This window comes from Microcaecilia unicolor, chromosome 4 (genome assembly GCF_901765095.1).
Source record: "Microcaecilia unicolor chromosome 4, aMicUni1.1, whole genome shotgun sequence".
NCBI classification, from domain to species: domain Eukaryota; kingdom Metazoa; phylum Chordata; class Amphibia; order Gymnophiona; family Siphonopidae; genus Microcaecilia; species Microcaecilia unicolor.
Genome location: NC_044034.1, coordinates 148,106,616 through 148,129,036, shown reverse-complemented (window position 1 = coordinate 148,129,036; position 22,421 = coordinate 148,106,616). Strand labels below are relative to the sequence as shown.

The 22,421-nt window shown below is 41.9% G+C and overlaps 1 protein-coding gene across 1 annotated transcript in view; it reads left to right on the top strand.

Moving 5' to 3' along the window:
• Positions 1-17,320, top strand: part of PRMT3 (protein arginine methyltransferase 3) — a 225,625-nt gene extending 208,305 nt beyond the window's left edge. Inside the window, exon 16 of the mRNA XM_030200711.1 lies at positions 16,379-17,320. Within this exon, the coding sequence (XP_030056571.1) occupies positions 16,379-16,488 (110 nt within the window). The 3' untranslated portion in view covers positions 16,489-17,320. The remainder of the gene's footprint in view (positions 1-16,378) is intronic.
• Positions 17,321-22,421: the final 5,101 nt, after the last annotated feature.

Sequence of the window (22,421 nt, the reverse complement as noted above, 5' to 3'; positions counted from 1 at the left end):
ACGTAGTTTTTCCCCTTCCCTTATTTAGGTGAAAGTCTAGAACGCTGTGTGCGCGTTGCAAGACCTAATTTCCCAGAGGCATTGAAATGGTTCTTGGGGCAGTCAAGCAATGTAGTTTTAAGTTCAAGCCTGTCTGAATCATTTCAGAAGTTTGCCTCAGTCCGTCACGCTTGATAGGATGCTTCACTCTTGTGTGCTTAATGCTGTATTTCCAGTATGCTGCACAGAGCTAACTAAAGTGATGTTCTAAAACAAATTATTTTCCTGCAAGCATTCAACTTTTTCCTCTGCTAATATTAGCATTCAGATTTGGGTTTTTCAGATTGAGTTACCTGTTCAGATCTGCTGCTGTAGGTATTTCTATCTTCCAAGAATATACACTGTGAAGAAGTAGAGTATGAAATGGCTTAGAGAAGGCCACAAGGAGTATGAGTGGGACAATTAGAATTTGAATCCTGGTTTCCCTGGTTCTTAGCCCATAAACCATTCAACCTGTGATACATAAAATTGTTCATAGTGAAGGTCATCTGCCACAGGTTGTTGAAGATTTGAGGGGATGCCTGACAAATATTTTTTGAGTTGTGAACTTTCAAGTCTGCTCTTAATTTTGTTCCACTCCACTCACTGTCATTTATATTCATGGAAGATTGGGGTGCGGTATCATGGGACAATCCATGGCAGGCAAGGGAGTGCAAGAGCAGGATCAAAATGCTCTCTGCATTTACAGGATTCACTCCTTTGACCATCTGTGTGCCAAGGGGGAGGAATGATGGTGGCATAATCATAGAACCCAGCAGCTATAGCCCACATCTGCATCCTCTCTTATGCATGCAGATGTTGTAATGATTGAAAATCTACATGCTTCACCAGTTTTGCAGTTATGCATGCACTATTGGTGTTTCTGTACTCTGCCCTCCAGCAAAGCTTGGACTCAAAACTTGGCTTATTCTTGTTGATGCCTTCTTCTTTCCCTTATCCATCTTTCCACTGTCCCCTATCCCTGATATGTCCTGTCTGTCCTAACCCTTATCCCTTACTTGTCCTGTCTGTCTGTCATAATTAGATTGTAAGCTCTATTGAGCAGGGACTGTCTCTCCATGTTCAAGTGTGAAGCGCTGCGTACGTCCGGTAGCGCTATAGAAATGATAAGTAATAGTAGTATCTTTCATCCGTTTTTAAAGTTGCTGCAGAAAGTAAGCATTTCCCCTCGGAAGCAATCGTGATGATACAAAGGAAGAATAGGAGCTGTAATTAAATGTAGGATTTCATGGGGTCACGTGATGCAGTGAGCGGCAGAAGACGTGCTCTACTCTAGCTGCTCAAAGCCTCGTTCAAAAAGCAACTTAACTGGCGATCCCCGCCCTTGAAAATCTCCCCAACTGCGCAAAACAGCTTTCTTAATATATGGACAAGTATATTACGAGATCTCTGATGGCTCAAACGGCGAAAAGTGGAAAGAAAAAGGAAGACAAAACAAAAGCTGTCGAATCCAACATGGCGCCGGTTTCGCCGGCACATTTTCCTTCCAGCCAGAATGGTGAGACGCTCATACCGGAGCTTACGGAGGCAGTTGTGCGGGCATTAGCCCCACAATTTGATCAGTTATCGACACAAATAGCAGGCATAACGGCGGTGACCTCGGAACTCTCGCGGCGCATGGGCGAGCTGGAAGCCCGGGTGGCAGAGGTGGAGGAGGGGCACCAGGAAAGTTCGGGTGAACTAGAACGATTGTCCCGCCTGATACAAGATTATACAGAGAGAATCGAGGACTTGGAGAATAGATCAAGACGAGACAACCTCCGCTTTGTGGGCTTTGCGGAATCCTTATCAGAAGCCAATTTGAAAACTACTCTTGAAACTTGGTTGCAAGCGAACTTTCCCGAAGCAGGAGAGGGGAGGCAAATACGTCTTGAGCGGGCCCACCGCGTGGGACCTAGACCAGCAAGAGAACAGCGCCCGAGGGTGATCATAGCAAAGTTTCACGACTATTCACAAAAAGCAGCCGTTTTGCGGGCATATAAAGGATGCAGAGACTCCACTAGGTATGATGGCGCAGTCATCCGTGTTTTCCAGGATTACTCCGCGGCCTTGTCAATGCAGCGGCGGGCGTTTTCGACGGTTTGCACGAGTCTGGTGGAGAGGAAACACAGATTTATGTTACAATACCCAGCGACTTTAAAAATCATGGATAATGGAGTCTGGAAAGCCTTTAATAAACCAGAAGTAGCCGTGGAATGGCTGAATAAGCAGGTAGCAGGGCCAGCAGACTGATTAAAACAGCTTTACTGAGAGATCATCATGAAAGGCTGGAGGTGATTAAAACACCTGTTGGATTACAATTATCGAGATTGCCAGGTTGGCTGTTTGGAATTTTGTTGATCACTTGGTTTGTGGGTTCGAGTGGCCCAGTTGTGCAGAAGAATGGACGCAAGATGTAAAACTGGCGGCACCCAGATGCTGGAGAGCCAATTCTAAGACTGGAACGATGATAAGTGAACTAGAGTCATTTGGCTCGCAAGTGCTCTAAGCTTTATGAGAGATGTATAACCCGGTTGTTTGGGGGTTTGGAGAGGGTGGAGGGAAGTTCAGAAATTTGTTGATATTTAAAAATGACGGAGAACGAGGCTTTGTTGGCACCTATTGACCCCTCACCGGACGCGGCTAATTTGGGTTGCGTCTGGTGACGTAGGCCCAGGTGCGACTAAATGGGGAATAGAGTAGGGAAGAGGGTAGGTCTAAGGGGGGAGGGTAGGGAAGTCATGGGAGAGCAGGGTAGAATTGAGATTAGATTTGCATGGTGGGGGGGGGAGGGGGGAAGGGAGAAGCACAAAACTAGACACTGTTTATGTTGGATTATGGAGTCCTGTCGATTGGAGCAAATGTTATCTTTACAGCAAGGACCTGGAAAAGTGCAAAGCTTGGGTGAAACCTGCTGCAATGCTGAGGCGGATAGGAATGGGAAGTTACTGGGAAAGGACTGTAGGCCACCTCTGTTACACAAACTAGGCTGCTGGGTGGGGGCTGGGCACCCGGGAGCTCTAAGAATATGGAAGTTGTCTAATTTATGTTACCAAGTTATTTAAAGGATGGCTAGGCCACCAACCCCCCGATTGATTTCATGGAATGTATCGGGTATCTCCTCCCCAATAAAACGCACAAAGATTTTGACAGCGTTGCAGCGCCACAAAGCTGGAATAGCATGCCTTCAGGAAACTAAATTAACGGACGTTGAGCACCAAAAGCTTAGACAACGTTGGGTGGGAGAATGTTATTTTGCATCTTCGGGCAGCAAAAAAGGAGGGGTGGCAATTTTAATTCATAAAAATATGCAATGCACATCAAAGTTAATTTGTAAAGATAGGGAGGGCAGATATATACTTTTACAGCTAAACATAATGGGACAAGAAGTTTTCCTACTTAATGTTTATGGCCCAAATGTATATGACCATTCCTTTTTCCAACACTTGGTTCGGCTAGGAATCCAATATGGTCATAGCCCATGGATAGTGGCAGGAGACTTTAATCAAGTCATGGATGGGCTCCAAGACCGCTCTGGACCGCAAACAAGCCCAATGTTTGGGAGGGGTAAAGGATTGGGGTATTTGAGTACCGCTTTAGATCTTATAGACCCATGGAGGTTAACCCACCCTACATCTAAAGACTATACGCATTTATCCAGAGCACATAGCTCATGGTCGAGAATAGACTATATATTAATATCCTCAGTCTTGTTTCCTCAAGTACCACGTGCAGAGATAGGAGTAATGGAAATCTCAGATCATGCAATGATTTGGATTGAACTGGAAGTGGGAGCAACTAGTTTACGTCACCAGGTTTGGAGGTTTCCTGGATATCTGGCAGAGGACGCAGACTTCCAGGATTACTTGAAACAAAGATGGTCTTATTTCCTTGACACGAATGGGGGCCATGCGGGGGAAGCTAGGTTGTTCTGGGAGACCTCCAAAGCAGTGATCCGTGGGGATATAATCGCTTATATGTGTGCTCGTTCAAAGAGATTGGCAAAGGGAGTGAAACAATTGGAAGTAGCGTATCAAGCAGCGAAACGGGCACACATAGCACGCCCCTCGAAAGAGTCCAGGGAGGTTATGCTGGCCTCTCTGGCAGCCCTTAATACAATGATCCATGAGAGAACAAAGAAACAATTTTTTTATAGATCTTTCTCTTTCCACAAACATGGTAATAAATCTGGGAAATTGTTGGCCCGCCTGAATAAGACCTGGGGGGGAAATAGGTTTATACCAACACTTCGAGATGCAGAGGGTAGACAAATAAACAACTCAGAGGAAGTAGTCAGATTATTGGAACAATATTATGCAAATCTATACAAAGCCCCGGAGGCGCCACTCGGTCCGTCCATAACAGATTACTTGGCAGACTCTGGAATGCCACGTCTGAACCCTGAAGTGCTAGAACAATTAAATATGCCTATCAGGGCCAAGGAGCTGCAAAGAGTAGTGAAATCATTAAAACGTGGGTCAGCTCCGGGTCCGGATGGATTTGGTGCTGAGTACTATCAATTGCTTTTTCCACAAGTGGGTGGCCCGCTTCTTGATTTTTTTGAGGAATCCATTGAATGTGGGGGATTTAGGCGAGAGTCTAATGAAGCCTTGATAACCCTAATTCCAAAAGAGGGCAAACCACCAGAAAATCCAGGTTCATATAGACCTATATCTCTTATAAATGTTGATTTAAAGATCTTAGCGAAGATCATCTCGGAACGCTTATCCCCTCTAATACCAAAATTAGTGGGAGAGGGTCAAGTGGGGTTTGTGCGGGGTAGACACCCTTGTCACAATGTCAGGAAGGCCTGTTTAGCCATTGCACAGAGCCTTACCAAGAACGAACCGTTGCTGCTAGTTAGCTTAGATGCCGAAAAGGCTTTTGACAAGGTGAGATGGGATTACCTTTTTTCTGTCCTTGATTATATTGGCATCCGAGGGTGGATATTTAATGCTATTGTAACGCTATACACTAATCCAAAAGCGTCATTATTGATTAATGGTATGAAATCAAACCCCTTTACAATAGCATGTGGCACGAGACAGGGTTGCCCCCTATCACCACTCTTATTTTTGTTATACCTTGAACCATTGTTATGCACTATCCAAAGGGACCCAGATGTGCGGGGGATTACATTACACTCGCGGGAGCTCAAAACTTTAGCTTTTGCAGATGATATATTAGTAACTATAACAAAACCCCAATCCTCTCTCCTGTATTTATTTGGAATTCTGGAGGAGTTTGGCTTCTACTCGGGCCTTGCCCTGAATAGGAGTAAGTCTATGGCTCTGCCAGTCCAGACACGGATACGTTCGACCTGGGAGGGGGCATTTCCATTAACATGGGCAGAGGATAAATTGAAATATCTTGGCATATGGCTGACAGCCGATCTGACCACCCTTTATAGCCAAAACATAGAACCCCTTAAACTGAAAACTAGACAGACTTTGCAAACATGGACGACTTTACCCCTATCCTTGATGGGGCGGATAGCCCTCTATAACATGATTCTGGTCCCAAAATGGGTTTATGTATTGCAAGTGCTTCCTTTGTTCCTTAAACATAAGGATGATCAGACGTTGACGAGGGTAATGACCAAATATTTATGGCAGGGGAAGAGACCAAGGTTACCAGTTGCTAAATTATATCTCTCTAGAGCTAAGGGGGGATTGGGACTCTTAAATCTAAAGTTATTCTCTGTGGCAAGTAATATGCGCCACCTCTCTGATTGGTTTCGTGGCACTAGTTTCTTTTCGTGTACTAGTATAGAGACCATGGTGTTCTCCCCCCGACATTTTAGTGCATGGCTACATGCTACGCCAGGGGCAGTAAACACACCCCGGTATTTCACATCAGTGGTGTCTCCATTAAGACAAACCTGGCGTTGGCTGGGCCGTAAATTTGTTTTTTCTACAACTTGCACTCCACTATTGCCGATAAGAGGCAACAACCACTTCCCCCCGGGGAGCTCGGCTAAACTTTTCCTAGAGTGGGAAACACGGGGGATTAGCTATATACATCACTTATACTCAGAAGAGGGTATTTTAAAAACTACTGAAGAATTAGACAGAGAATTTGGTGTACTTAGAAAAGATTTTTTTGCCTCCTTCCAACTAAGACATTATTTACGATCTATTCCACCTGCACATTTGAGTCCCCAAATATGGAGCCGACTGATGTCTCTTTTAGCTTTGGATGCTCAAGGGTCAGTCCCTTTAAAATATTACCATTCGGAACTACGTGAGCAATTAGGTGAGATTGATTACGAACAATTGGCAATGCAATGGAATAAAGAACTACCAGTGAACGTTAAATCTGATCACTTGAAGGCATGCTTTCTGGATTTACCCAAAATCTCTGAAAGCGTGGCGCTGCAAGAAACGGCCTATAAATTCCTGTCTCGAATGTTTTTTTCTCCACATAGAGCATGGAGGGCGCATGTAGGTCAGGAAGATAGATGTAAGAAGTGTGGTCACTCTCCAGCGGGGCTGGGTCACATGTTCTGGGCTTGTCCCCGAATAGCCAGATTTTGGACGCAAGTGTGTTGTCATGTGTCGGAAATGTGGAGGGTTACATGGCGGAAAAAGCCTCAGCTACTATTCCATAAATTTCACTTGGTACAAAGACCACCTATAGGGTTGCGCCCGTTTCTTAAAAAAACGGTTTTACTGGGTAAGAAGGTTATCTTGCAATTATGGATAACGCCAGACTCACCAACCCTGTCTCAATGGCGAGCGAGAATGATTTTTTTGTGCTCTTTGGAACGAAGAGCGGTGGGCGACCTGGCCTCACCCAGAGGAGAGTCTTTCTGCCAAACATGGGCCCCTTTTTGGGACTCATTAACAGAGGTGGCTAGAAGTAGGATTTTGAATTCTTAAAGGTTGAATGGAGGTGTTTTCCATGGCGTGGTAACAGAGGGAAATGATGTAAGAGAAAAAGTACAAATTAATGAGGTGCTTGTCTAGAATCCTCGAAGCCCTAGAGATTAAGAATTTTAAAAGGAAATGACCTCTGGAAGCTAACCGACATGGCCTGATTTGGCAGCACTGGCAGGTTTTGTAAATCAAACATAAGTTTTGTGTGTGATAGCTCCATAAGAGGCTAAGCTTGATAGTGACTCTTTGCCTCCGTATCCATAATTGCTTTTTAGAGACGGGAGGGACGGGAGGGAGGGGGGGAGGGAAGATGGGGGGAAAAGGGGAGATTCAAAGTAAAGAGAAAACTGGTGAAACTGTTGGAGGCTATTAATTGTATGTTTTGTAGTTAATATTCTTAAAATGTATTTTGACTATAGCCCTACAAACTGTACTATTTTGTCTTTTAATAAACACATTTAAACATAAATGTAGGATTTCATAGGTATATACCTTTCAGGCCTCAGATTTCAAAGTTCTTTCAGGCCTCAGATTTCAAAGTTCATAACGGTGTGAAGAAAACGGAAGAATAATGACCTGGTTTATGGAAGGCGAGAGCAGATGATGAGCACTGCTGTCGGGACTCTGGCAAAGACATTACTCTTAGAGTAACAGCTGAACACAGTTGCTAAGGTTCTGGGGAAAGATGATCAATGTGCTGATTTTGTTGATTTTATTTAATTTATTTATCTGCAGTTGTAGTCCACTGAGGAAATTTATCCTTCCCTCAGTGGATAACAATTTAAAAGCAGAAAATACATATTAATATGCATTCACAGGCTACAAGAAGGCATACCTATACCCCCCCCCCCCCCCCCCCCAAAAAAAAAAAACCCCACACGTACAAAAATCTAAAAACTCAGTAAAATCACAGATATCATAATTAATATCCTTTAAATCCAGTCAGAATATGAACCCATTAAGTGGCCCTGAAAGCATCCTGCAACAGAAGGGTTTTCAGCTTTTTTCAAAAGGCTAAATTTAATTTGGCACGTACACTATAGGGAAGATCATTCCACCACTGACAGCCTGTTACTGGAAATTCTTATGTTTGGGTAGAGACATATTGGGCCAGCTTACAAGAAAACACAGTCCCCAACGGTTTGTTGAACAATGTATGTTGGAGCTTGTAGCATTCACAAGTTCATGCACAAGGAGCATCCTTATTGACAACTTGAAAACTAACACCTTGAACTTATATTTTGAGCCCAAACAGGCAACCAGTATTGCACCGTCAAGTAAGGCGTCACATTCTCAGAATAAAGGCACCCACTTAAGTCTACTGTATCTAAATATTAATTTACCTGGAGCTACTGCTGAAAAAGATGTAAGCTAAATCCGAAATAAAATAAGTTGGGCAGATGCATTCTGTACCATCTGCAGTGGTCAAATAGAAGATTTTGGTTGACCCATATACTACATTCAGTGGGTGAGTTCTCACAGAACTAAAGATTGGTAAAATAAAGTGATTTATGCTACAGATTAAAAATAGCAGTTCACACCCCTTGTTCTGATGTGAGTTTTTAAAGGTAAAGAAAAATCAACTAATACCCTGAGGTTAGAAACCTCAGAATCCCCCCTCCCCCCCCAAAAAAGTACTATCCTTAGGAAGAGAGGCAACTGAATCCAGTACTCAGATGCAATAACTAGTTTATAGTGTATTAAGAATTTGCTAAACTGCTCTTACTGACAGGCAGAACAAAGCGGTGTACAGACTGGAAAAAATCAAGAAAAAGAAAGGAACTCCATTAATTGATAGGAAAGAAACACAAACGCTGACAGAAAAAAGAGAAGGGGGAAGAGAAAATAATAGACTAAGAAAAACATAAGAAAAGATATGAACGACATGACAACCGAATTAGTCAGGACCCCCATAGGCCTGTTGGAATAACCACGTTTTCAACTCTGTCTTAAAGCTTTTGAAGTTAAGAATACTACGAACATGTAGCGGTAGACTATTCCAGGTAAGCAGCGAGAGAAAAAAAAGTGCTACATCTAGTCGAATGGTAATGAGCAAGGCTCAGTCCAGGAAGGATGAGATGATGGTCATTCAGAGAACGCAAAATACAGGTTTGAGTATAGGGGATAGTGACATTAGCTAGATATTCCGGATAGCCAAAATGGTGAGCTTTAAAAGTCACTACTGCTATTTAGTAGATGATCTTTTGCTCCACAAGCAACCAATGGTACTGTTTCAATAGAGGTGTGGTATAATCAGTACGAAGAGTGTGACAGAGTAACCTAATAGCCACATTTTGAAGGGTCTGTAATTTCTTTAGGGAAGAACATGGTAATCCCGCATAGATAACATTGCAGTAGTACAGGCGGGATGTAAATAATGAAAGAAGAAGTGCATGAAATCTAGCAGAACCAAATAGGTAACGAATACTGCATAATTGATGAAAAACAAAGAAGCTGATTTTTGATAGGTGAGAAATCTGAGGAAGAAAAGAAAGTGAAGAGTCCAACATAATTCCCAAATAATGAAAAATTGACATGGGAGTAACTGGTGTTCCAAAAAGTGTTAGCGGAAAAGAGGGGAGGAGTCATAGGCCTTGATAGCCAACAGGCAACCTAAATGTTCTATCATTATGCCCGAAGAAAGCTGATTTCCACATCACAAAAGCACATTTACAGCAAAGGCAGCTGTTTCTTCATGACTGTTGGCAACAGGAAGGATCAACTGAACATAATTGGCTTACATCCAGTAAAACTCTGAGACTTTAAAAACTCTCCTAGCAGTTGAACATAAACATTTAATAGGGCTGGGGACACTGAGTGTTGCAGAACCCTGGAGGAGATGACAGCCCAGTTTAATGTCTTATCAGCCACTGTGATCTCTTGAAATTGATCAGTCCAAAAAGACAAGAACCACCCCAAAAACTGACCACCATCCCTCAATCTCTGTATTAAAAGGTCATGACTCAAGAGTGTCAAAGACTGAAGAATTATGCAAATAGACTGTTGCATAAATATTTCCACTGTCGGAAGACCTTATTGAAAAAATTCAAGTACCAACACCCACAATGTTTCTGTGGTTTGAGCATGACAGAAACCAGATGGAAAAGGATTCAAAATAGAATCTCCTTCCAAATGATCTGGAAGTTGAGTTAAATTCAGATATTCAAAGATCTTGCTGAAGAATGACAAAGAAGAAACTAGAACACAAATAAATAAACACAGTCGCTGATTATGGGAGTTATATAAATTTATAAGGAGGAAAAGCCTCAAATCGAAAGGGAACACTCCACCGTTGATCACTCAACATAACAGGAGGGCCCTTTAATCATCACAGGCTGAAAAAATCTCCTATTGGAAAGTAAAGCTGACTAGAACCTATTTCAAACCTTATAGGCTGACGTATAGTATTTATAGGGAAGCCATTTTGGCTTATCCTTGAGAGTCAGAAGCAGCTGCTATAGTGCATGAGTAAGAAGAAAACCTGATATACAAGTGGAGAGTGTATGACAAAACTGAATTGATGCGACCAGCTTGTTCTTTTTGCAGATACTGCCTGGTCGAACACCACGGACCCTGAAGCGGAGTTCGAAACTTGGGCCGTGGAAGGTGTTCTAAAACGACCATAGGATCGAGATAAGTGCAATTTGATATAGCCTATAAGGTTTGAAATAGGTTCTAGTCAGCTTTACTTTCCAATAGGAGGTTTTTTCAGCCTGTGATGATTAAAGGGCCCTCCTGTTATGTTGAGTGATCAACGGTGGAGTGTTCCCTTTTGATTTGAGGCTTTTCCTCCTTATAAATGTATATAATTCACATTATCAGCGACTGAGTTTATTTATTTGTGTTTTAGTGCAATTTGTGATTGTAACACAGTTTGATAGCTCTAGAAGTGTACTTAAAGTAGAAACTAGGCAATAGTTTTCAGCCATGGGGTCCATAGAGGGGGATCTTCAAAATCAGCTGTACAACAGAATGCATCAATAAAGTGGATACACAGACCTCAGCAAATGACCGATTAACCAAACAGATTAATCTCAGAAAATCACACCTTACCTGTTTTCACCACTCCAAATAGATTGCCTAGAATTTGCTAGCTCAGTGTCTACTTCTATTACCAACTAAAAATCACCCCATTATTTACTTATTTATGATATTTTTATCCCACATTAGCCTTAGAGTAACTCAGGTTTAATGTGATTTACATGACAAACAATTAAATGAATGATACATGTTAAGAATACATAAACAGATTTCAAAAGTACAATATATAATGTTATAACAATCATAAAAACAGATATAACATATGTGGTGATTAACATGGAATACAACTTTTCATGAGTAGTTGGATATAGAAGATTACCTGGAGAGGTGATTATACTTTATTATGGGACCAAGGGAACAGAAAATTCCAAGCACTCCTCCTCTGCTGTTGGCAGACCTGAGAAAGCTTGGAGATCGTGTACCATGGTAATCAGAATATCACCAAACTGTTGGGGTGAACTTTAACATCACTTATATCACTGTCTTTTGGAACAGCAAGATCTTTAAGCACTGAAAAAAGCTCCTGCAGTTGATTTAATTCCAGTGGAATCCATGATGAGTAATAATATCTCTTTGCCTTGTCCAATACCTGTCCATATTCTTTGACACAGCTCATAAACTCTACTCTTAAATCGAGAAGCTTAGTTTATGCCACTTTGTGTATGTTCTGGCTTACAGCAGCAATCTCATTTTAGGACCCTAGCACTGGTAGTTTTGTTACCACAACTAGACTATTGTAATTCGTTATATCTCTGTATTATGAGCAAATTATGGAAATGTTTGCAATTACAGCAAAATATTGCTGTTCAGTTGGCATGCGGTTTTTGACAGTTTGTCAGCTCCCAGGAAAAATCTACACTGGTTGCCAATTGATCAGCGCATAAACTGCAAGGTAATCTGCTTAGTTTTTAAATCTGTATTTGGACTGACCTCAAAAGAGCTAGGAAGACACCTTATCGTGCCATCTCCAAACAGAAATGTGGGTTTTCAGAGAATGCTGGAACTGGGATTTCCCTCTCTGAAGGATATTCACTTCAAAACCATTATCCAAAACTCCTTCTCCTTTGCTGGGACTAGATTAAGGAACATACTACTGCCAGATCTAAGATATCTATCAACCTATCTCTCAGGAAAAATCTGAAGTCTTCACCTATTTGATCGATAGTAGTTCTGTTACAGCTGTGCTTACTCACGTAACCAATTCTTTCATCTTATTGTCTACTCCCCTATGATGTAAATCTCCCTCGGCTGTCGAGACCTTATATTGTAAACCGCAATGAATCCTTTTGGAAATTGGGATTTAGAATAGAATTTGAAAAACTGGGCAGCTGTAACTCCTGAAAAGACAATCCTTCCTTCCGGAAAAGCATTGCTTCTAAGGACATGGTCAGTGACTGATGAAAATACTCAGCATTCTGTATCAGTCAGTTCCCTGCAGCAATGTTCAGTGTTCCATAAATGTGTCTTGATCAAACCTTCCCAGTTTTAATCTTTGCTAAAGCTGTAGCAAACAACAATCAACATTTACACTAATGATAATCAGAAAGGTTGCTTACAAAAAAGACTAGCAGGGAAAAAAAAGTGCCTCTGTAGGTCTCTGCTCAGACCTCATTTGGAGTACTATGTGGAAATGTAGAGATCACACCTTCAAAAAGATACAGGATGGAGTCAATCCAGAGGGCAACTACTAAAATGATTAGTGGTCTTTATCAAAAACCACACGGGGAGAGATTTAAAGATCTCAATATGTATATTTTAGAAGAGCTTTCTTCTAAAAATGTTAAAACTGGTCTCAAAACTTAACTTTTTTCAAAAGCTTTCAAGGTACCATAGAGGTCCTGGGGATAGATATTAGCAACAATTCACTGAATAGTTCTTACTTGTACTCTGATGTTTTCCCCTCCCTCCCTTCCCCTTCCTCTTTAGTTGTTTTTGGTATGACTAGTTTATCTTTCCTTTTTTGTTCATTATAAGTTTTATTGTACATCGTTTAGCATTGGCTTGTCCAATATTAGCGATTTATCAAATTTTATGAATACACTTAAACATAAATACCTTTAAAGTATAAATGCGTACGAGTTGGACCTCTTTCAACTGAAATAAAGCTCTGGAACAAGGGGGCATATGATGTAGAGCAACTCGGGAATAATCTCAGAAAATATTTTTTAACAGCAATAGTGGTGGATAGAAGGAATGGCTTCCCAACAGATGATTGGAGATGAGGGCTATATTTGAATCAAGAAATCATTGGTCAGGCACAGAAGATCTCTAAGGGAGAGGAAGGGATTTGCAGACAAGAATGGACAGATGGGAATTATGTGCTGTCATTTTCTATGTGCTTGTTACATGTCCAGGAGAGTAGATGTTGACCAAATGACAGGCCAACTCAGGAGATGTTGCTGGACAAATCTTTTATTCAAAATACTGGGAGAAGGACCCACTGGTGGTGTTTCGGCAAATGGAGCCATCTGCCTCAGGGGTCACAACAGTACTCTCTATAAGCTATAGCCACTAGTTATGTGACTGGTGTAGAGATGCTGATAGACACAGCAGTATCAGCATTATATATCCTGCTGATACTGCTGTGTCTACCAGCATCTCTGCACCGGTCACATAACTGGCGGCTGTAGCTTGTAGAGATTATTGTTGTGACCCCTGAGGCAGGCGGCTCTATCTGCCTAAACATATGTCAGGTTGTTCTCCTGGTGCTTTGAATAAAAATTTTGTCCAACAACATTTCCTGAGTTGGCTCGTCATTTGGTCAACCTCTACTTGCTCCTGGTTTGTTTGTTTATTTATTTATTTATCACATTTATACCCCACATTTTCTGACACGTTTTTGGCTTGCTTCTCCATAGAGGTTTCTTCCCTGTTTGCTGTAACCTGTGTTACATGTCCAGATCATTTACCCCTTTTTTTTTTTAATTTATTTAATGGCTCAGCATTTATCCAAGTGAAAAATCAAATCTAGTATATGACCCTTCTATGCTTGGTATAAAATCAACTGACTAGATAAAAGCAAAAATAGACATGGCGTTCAGAAATTTAGACATTTTGGCATCCTTTAGACAGTCAGCCTAAGTATTAATATTGTCCAAGATGACTGGTAAAGAAGAACTGAGATCTAGTGGAGCAAATATGTCTATGAATGATTACAAAGGGGGTCTTTATCCCCAGAGGTTAGTAAATAAAAGGCCACCAAGAGTCTCCACAACACCATTCCTTCAGGAAAAAATTGAAAACGGCAAAAAGGAAACCTGCATCAGAAACATCTCCGGCTCATAACTCTATCCCCTATTTTACTTATTCCAGGTGGTCCTAAGCCCCAGAACCCATTGGTTGATTCAGTAATTCTAAAAACATGAAACACATGCTGTAGGACCACATCCGAAAGAAGAGGACTCTTGTTTTTCACTGTATTGGCATTAATCATCCCCATCCTCAACAACTATAACTTAACAGTCAAACTTCTTAATAAAATAAACAAGCTGTCCTTGGAAGGAAAGGGTTCTGATGTACATGTGACTCACCTAGCCAAACCTGTACCCCTAATTCAAACCCCACCAGTAACCCCAATTCAAATGAAACACACACAACCCCAGCACTGGCAACCATCCACATCCCCACCACCAACTACCTGCAAAATCCACAGGAGGAATGGTAGCAGTCAGCCCTCCTTTGGCAGTGTGCCACTGGTTCTTTGGTTTTAAAGTCTAGGAAGTATGTGTCCTGACGCTGCTTTGACCTGTTCTGCAAAGGCGGAATAGAAAGTCTTCAATAAACTATAAATTGACATCATCCAGGTGGGTGGAGCTCCATGTCCAGAGTCCTACAATGACAGAGCGGCAGTGGCAGTTCAGTAGATAGACGGTATGTTAAGGATGAGCTATGAAAATTGTGCTCATTTTACTTTGGTATGCTTCAGTATAATGTTTCATTCTGGAAGAGCCAGCGCATAATCTATACTGTTGACTAAGGGGCCTTTTTACTAAGCTGCACTAAAAAGTGGCCTGCTCTAGTGTGGGTGTGTGAAATTGGTACGCATGGGCCATTTTTTACCACAGCGGGTAAAAATGCCTTTTTAAAAATGAGGCAGTAAATGATCATGCACTAATATTAAAAGTAGCATGCAGCTATTTGCTGCCTGCACTCTTACCGCCCTCTGTTTACTTAGCGGTAAGGGCTCAACCGCTACTCGTGGAGGAGTGGCCTAGTGGTTAGAGCACCGGTCTTGCAATCCAGAGGTGGCCAGTTCAAATCCCGCTGCTGCTCCTTGTGATCTTGGGCTAGTCACCTAACCCTCCATTGCCTCAGGTACAAACTTAGATTGTGAGCCCTCCTGGGACAAATATCCAATGTACCTGAATGTAACCTGACCTTGAGCTACTACTGAAACAGGTGTGAGCAAAATCTAAATAAATACATAAATAAATCAATAAATCAGGCAGCGTATGGCAATGTGGCCATTCTGCCAATTACTGCCAGGAACCCCCCCCCCCCCCCCCCCCCCCCCCATGGTAGAAAATAGAAAATTATTTTCCACCGTAAGCAGTGTGCGCCAAGTTCGGAATTACGGCCGGGTGCCTACGCTACCCTGTTGGTAGTGTCAATTTGGCACAAACTACCCAGGCAGTAACCCTACTGCGGCTTAGTAATAGGGCCCCTAAGGGAGTTTTTCCTACAATCTGTGCATAAGAGTTAGCCTCTGGTATGCAAGTTTAAACTGGACTGTATGTGTTATGGTTGACTTTTCATCATGAGGCATTTTTTAGTGTGAGCTGCTACTCCTCTGTTTATGTTTTTTTTTTTTCAGGTGGTGGTGGTTTGTGGTATTATAAAAGTGATCAGCATTTTTAAGTGCCCTTCTGTTCTTTCATAATCATCTAGGGTTTTTTGGAAGGAGATGGATATGGGCACGTGGAACTTATGTGGCGAATAAAGACTGCTTTTCCTGTGTGTGATAATTTTATCTGTATCTCAACTGTGGTTGTCAAGTAGCTGAATAAAGCAAGTATTTGTAATGTTTGTACAAAATGGTGGAGACTAACCAGGCATAAAATGGGCAAAAATGGGCTGTTTATAATTGATTGTGCTAGCCTGTGTCAAATGTGCTTGTAAGGTTTAAATCGAGGATAGCCTGTCACAGTGAGAGTCCAGTGTTTTGCTTTTTTGCCTTTGATCGCTGGCTGTACTGTCCTTGCTCAAAATGAGTTTAGGCTCTGACTATTTTAAAGTTATTTTTCAGTATTTTTTTTCTTTTGTTTTTAAATATCGCTGTTGCCTTTTGTGGTTTAGTACAGTACTGCAGAATCAGCATCACACATCATCTGAGGTGTAGGATTGCTACGTTGCTCACACACTTTTGCATACGTTAGCATGTTTTTTTCTTAAAGCTTGGAATATTTCAGGTGAATGTAATTCAGTCCTTTCTGTTCTTCCAGGTGATGTCCTAAAAGGGAAGATAACAGTTCGCAAGAACAGGAAGGATCCACGCTCCCTTATCATAACCCTTACAGTAAACAACACAATGCAGACTTACAGTCTTCAGTAGGAGTCCTACGCGCACCAGCATTTCATTTATTTGCGAAAATACTGCAAAGAACTGTAAACTCTCTGTTGGAAGTATTTCTGTGCATGGCTGCAGATGATGAAAAAGCCCTGGGTCTGATTTTTATAAAATGTTTTAGATCATATTGTCCAGTGATCCTTTTTATTTTTTTTTAATGAATATCGTCAGAAATATGATGAAAGCTATTCTGACCAGTCAATGAGCAGCGATCTGGCTCTTTCCTTCATGCCTGAGCATCAGCCCAGTTTGATCGTACTCCCTTCCCACTCACTACCTATATGATGGGAGAGGGAAGAGGAGGATCTGAAGGTGAGAAACAATGACCTTCATTCTTGGACACTTGAGGGTTTTCTCTCCTGGTTTTGCTGCAGTCATTTTCATCCTTACTCTAGCCCAGGCTTGTCTAAGTTCAGATTTTGCACCCTCTGCTACTCGCACAGCCCTTGGTATGGAGCTGCGAAGAGGCCACTGCTTTTCAGAATACAGGTGTCGCTATTGCGCAGTAGCTGTAGAAGCACCTTCTTTCTGTGTTCTGAAAAGCAGTGGCTTCTTCGCAACGGCATATGGTGCAAAAATTGCTCTCCAGCCACTTGGTGGGAGGACAGGGGCACCAGTGGGCAGTTTGTACAGCATGGAACTCGAGCTTGGTATGGTCCTGCCTCTTCCTTTCAGTTTACTCAGCTGGTCTAACACAGGGTCTCCTAGGCATTGTTACTGCTTTGCTGTGGCACATAAACATCAGAAAGAATTACCCTCAAGTGAACATTAATGCTTGTATTTCATATTAACTTATATAAAAAGCATCTGAATATGATCACGCTGAACACTCCTTTGTAAATGTTATTGCATTGGTTGAACATTGATTGCTTTTTGTCCATTTAATATCCATATTCTGTTCTGCATATGTTTGTTCTTAGATAGTGACTTGGGGAGAGGGCTACTAATAGATCTGCTTTTCAGTGAATATTCGTTAGATGGGTTTGCATGTATAAGGTCTAAGCCTGATTTGCATATCTTTTTATAATGAAATTCGGATCTCTTGGCAGCCCTTACAGACTGGAGGTGAGAACTTCTGCCACTTAAAAAAAAAATGTAAGTATGTGATAGCTTAGTGAAACTAAGGTTGAGACAAGCTGCAACAAACACAACACCTGTAGAGAAAATGGAGTCAAGATGTTTGGCCAGAGTGGGGTGCCATGCTAGTCTGCAATACAAAAGTGGCAGAAAGATCCTACCCCCTTCCCACTCACTACCTATATAATGGGAGAGGGAACAGGAGGGTCTGAAGGTGAGAAGCAATGACCTTGTAGACGAACCAGTTTATTGAGGCAACAGCTTTCAAAGACGAGTTCACTTTTATCAAACACCGCCTTCATTTTCCTTCTTCTTCTGCCCCAGTCCCGTATTAAACAGATGGCTGGGTCACACTTGCATCTGTGATAGAAACTTCTAAACCCAAGTGAACAAGATCTTCACAAGCCTGTTGAGAATGCTAGAATTAATATCTTTTTAAATGAGAAGTGTTAATTCTTGAACTGTAATCTCTGAGGATGCTGATCATTAAAGTGCAGGTAATGTTTGCTAATTAAAAGCTGCTATCTCCAAAACAGATGAGTTAACAACTGTGGTAGAGCCTGAGTTTGAAAGGATGGTGCATAGCTGATTTATTAACAAATAATTTCCTTTACCTTGCTGAAGCAGATAAGGGAAACAATTTGAAAAAAATAAGTTCAAGGCAGATGTGCATGAGATCAGCATAGGAAGTACAGAAAGTAATAGATGTAAAAAAATAACTCAAAGTAAATTATAAGAAGACAATGTGTGTACACTGTCCTTCATCATGCCCCCAATCTCGAAAGGTTCTGGTGTAATTAAAGAATATGTCCATATTTGTAATTAATATAATAAAAACAAAACCAAAAAAGGAAAGAGGCACAGGGTGTGGTATTTAGTACATATGCAGCAACCTCAGGGCTGGATTTAGAGAAGGGTGACCAGAGCTTGTAACCCACATGGTACTTGAAATGTGACCTCTGGTGCTGTTCTGTAGGGGGAGGAAGGAAGAGAGATTGGAACAGTGGTTGGAGTGCACTTTTTTTGTGCTTTGCCTCAGCTGTTGCAGTAGCTGGTTCTGGTGCTGAGTGAACCCATCAAGACCATTTTACAGACCTTCCCCAAAGCCAATACAGAAATCTTGACACAAAAAAAAGTTTAGGATATAAAAAATACATAGGGGTTGATATTTAGCCGGCGGTAGGCCCAGAACTTCATGTATGGGCTCCGGTATTGAATTGCTGGGTTTACAGAGCTGGCTGCACCATAGCTGGTTAAGTGTAATCTTCAGCACTTAACTGGCTATGGGCCACTGCATAAAGATAGGACTGATTTTTATGTGGTCCTATTTATGCAATGACCTTGGATGGTTAAGTGCTGAATATTAGCACTTAACTGGCCAAGTGCCAACTCTACCCTCAAAAGGCCCCCAGAGTAGTCAGTTTTGCATTAGGATCTAACTGGTCATTTTAAGTGCCACTGAAAATGATTAGTTAGCCTGAACAAGTGATTGCTTTGAGTATCAGTTCCATAGTGTACATTATTATTCTTAAACAGCTACAGAGATATTGCAAATAAAATTCATTTCCCAAGATAATTACTTCCTGATGTATTGGTAAAAATGATTTACATTTGCTTGTTCTGCTAGTGTCTGGAAATACCCTTAATCTGCTGGTCCAAAGGCACTTTCAGCCTGAAAGAAAAACCGCACCATGGACTTCCTATCCATTTCAAAAAACAAAGAGAGTAGCAGGACTAGATTCGTCTTCTTCGGAGTCCTCGATGCATGCTGTCTTAGTTACTGGAGATAACAGGTCCTTCTTGTTTGCTTCGTATGGGGAGGATATAAAGCTCTTTTCAAAGGTGGTAGTACTTGCCGTGGTATCTTCAAAATTTCCTGCATATACCGAGGAAACTAAGTGCTCTTAAATAAAGACATCTTGTCCTGTTCTTTTAGTTGCCACTGCACACTGTATTGCTCCAAACAGTGGTGCATTCTGTTTCTGAAAGGACACAAGCTGGGCCTCCAAGGGGTCCATTTTTTCACTGTTTTGTACCCCAGCTCTGTGGTGTTTTCCAGTGTGGAAGATCTATCTGTGAGGTTTGTGTTTCCTCAAATCTCTTACTACCATTCCAGCATTTTGATAGTTTGTCAGGTGGGTGCCATTATGATCACTTTGGGTCTGTCCAGTTAGCTGATCGAACACTCTGATGTGGGTTTCCTCCCCCTGTGATTCACTACCAGTGCCATCATTTGTCTGTCCCCAAGTCACAGCAGTAACAAAGTTCAAAACTAGGACTGGCAAAAGAGTCTCCATCCAGTAACTAGATTTGGCAGCTCTGCAGTAATCTCCCACTCTGACAACACTATACTGATCTCCAAAACTGCAACCTGCAGTGTTCTGGCATTTCCATCCCTCCAGGAACAAGAACTCACCAAAGAGAGAGTTCCGCTGAACCTCTCCCTTGAAGTCTGCTGTACAGCTTCTGACCGTTGGGAAGAATAATCTGAACCATATTTATCTGATTCTAGGGTCCACCTTAGGAGTCAGCACTCAAGAAAAGATCTAGGTGTCATTATAAACAATACGCTGAAATCTGCCCAGTGTGTGGCGGTGGTCAAAAATGCAAACAGGGTGCTAGGAATTATTAGGGATGCAAAATAAGACCAAGAATATTATAATGCCTTTGTATTGCTCCATGATGCAACCTCACCTACATAAGTACATAAGTACATAAGTAGTGCCATACTGGGAAAGACCAAAGGTCCATCTAGCCCAGCATCCTGTCACCGACAGTGGCCAATCCAGGTCAAGGGCACCTGGCACGCTCCCCAAACGTAAAAACATTCCAGACAAGTTGTACCTAAAAATGAGGAATTTTTCCAGTCCATTTAATAGCGGTCTATGGACTTGTCCTTTAGGAATCTATCTAACCCCTTTTTAAACTCCGTCAAGCTAACCGCCCGTACCACGTTCTCCGGCAATGAATTCCAGAGTCTAATTACACGTTGGGTGAAGAAAAATTTTCTCCGATTCGTTTTAAATTTACCACACTGTAGCTTCAACTCATGCCCTCTAGTCCTAGTATTTTTGGATAGCGTGAACAGTCGCTTCACCTCCACCCGATCCATTCCACTCATTATTTTATACACTTCTATCATATCTCCCCTCAGCCGTCTCTTCTCCAAGCTGAAAAGCCCTAGCCTTCTCAGCCTCTCTTCATAGGAAAGTCGTCCCATCCCCACTATCATTTTCGTCGCCCTTCGCTGTACCTTTTCCAATTCTACTATATCTTTTTGAGATACGGAGACCAGTACTGAACACAATACTCCAGGTGCGGTCGCACCATGGAGCGATACAACGGCATTATAACATCCGCACACCTGGACTCCATACCCTTCTTAATAACACCCAACATTCTATTCGCTTTCCTAGCCGCAGCAGCACACTGAGCAGAAGGTTTCAGCGTATCATCGACGACGACACCCAGATCCCTTTCTTGATCCGTAACTCCTAACGCGGAACCTTGCAAGACGTAGCTATAATTCGGGTTCCTCTTACCCACATGCATCACTTTGCACTTGTCAACATTGAACTTCATCTGCCACTTGCACGCCCATTCTCCCAGTCTCGCAAGGTCCTCCTGTAATCGTTCACATTCCTCCTGCGACTTGACGACCCTGAATAATTTTGTGTCATCGGCGAATTTAATTACCTCACTAGTTATTCCCATCTCTAGGTCATTTATAAATACATTAAAAAGCAACGGACCCAGCACAGACCCCTGCGGGACCCCACTAACTACCCTCCTCCACTGAGAATACTGGCCACGCAATCCTACTCTCTGCTTCCTATCTTTCAACCAGTTCTTAATCCATAATAATACCCTACCTCCGATTCCATGACTCTGCAATTTCTTCAGGAGTCTTTCGTGCGGCACTTTGTCAAACGCCTTCTGAAAATCCAGATATACAATATCAACCGGCTCCCCATTGTCCACATGTTTGCTTACCCCCTCAAAAAAATGCATTAGATTGGTGAGGCAAGACTTCCCTTCACTAAATCCGTGCTGACTTTGTCTCATCAGTCCATGTTTTTGTATATGCTCTGCAATTTTATTCTTAATAATAGCCTCCACCATCTTGCCCGGCACCGACGTCAGACTCACCGGTCTATAATTTCCCGGATCTCCTCTGGAACCCTTCTTAAAAATCGGAGTAACATTGGCTACCCTCCAGTCTTCCGGTATTACACTCGATTTTAGGGACAGATTGCATATTTCTAACAGTAGCTCCGCAAGTTCATTTTTTAGTTCTATTAATACTCTGGGATGAATACCATCAGGTCCCGGTGATTTACTACTCTTCAGCTTGCTGAACTGACCCATTACATCCTCCAAGGTTACAGAGAATTTGTTTAGTTTCTCCGATTCCCCCACCTTGTGTATTGCATTCAGTTCTGGTCGCCATATCTCAAAAACGATATAGCGGAATTAGAACAGGTTCAAAGAAGAGTGACCAAAATGATAACAGGGATGGAATTCCTCCCACATGAGGAAAGGCTAACGAGGTTAGGGCACTTCAGCTTGGAAAAGAGACAAATGAGGGGGAATATGATTGAGGTCTATAAAATCCTGAGTGGTGTAGAACGGGTAAAAGTTAATTGAAAAGTACAAAGAGCAGGGGACACTCAAATTACATAAAAATACTTTGAAAACAAATAGGAGGAAATATTTTTTCACTCAAAGAATTGTTAAGCTCTGGAACTCGCTGCCAGAGGATATAGTAACATCGGTTAGCGTATCTGGTTTTAAAAAAGATTTGTACAAATTCCTGGAGGAAAAGTCCATAGTCTTTTATT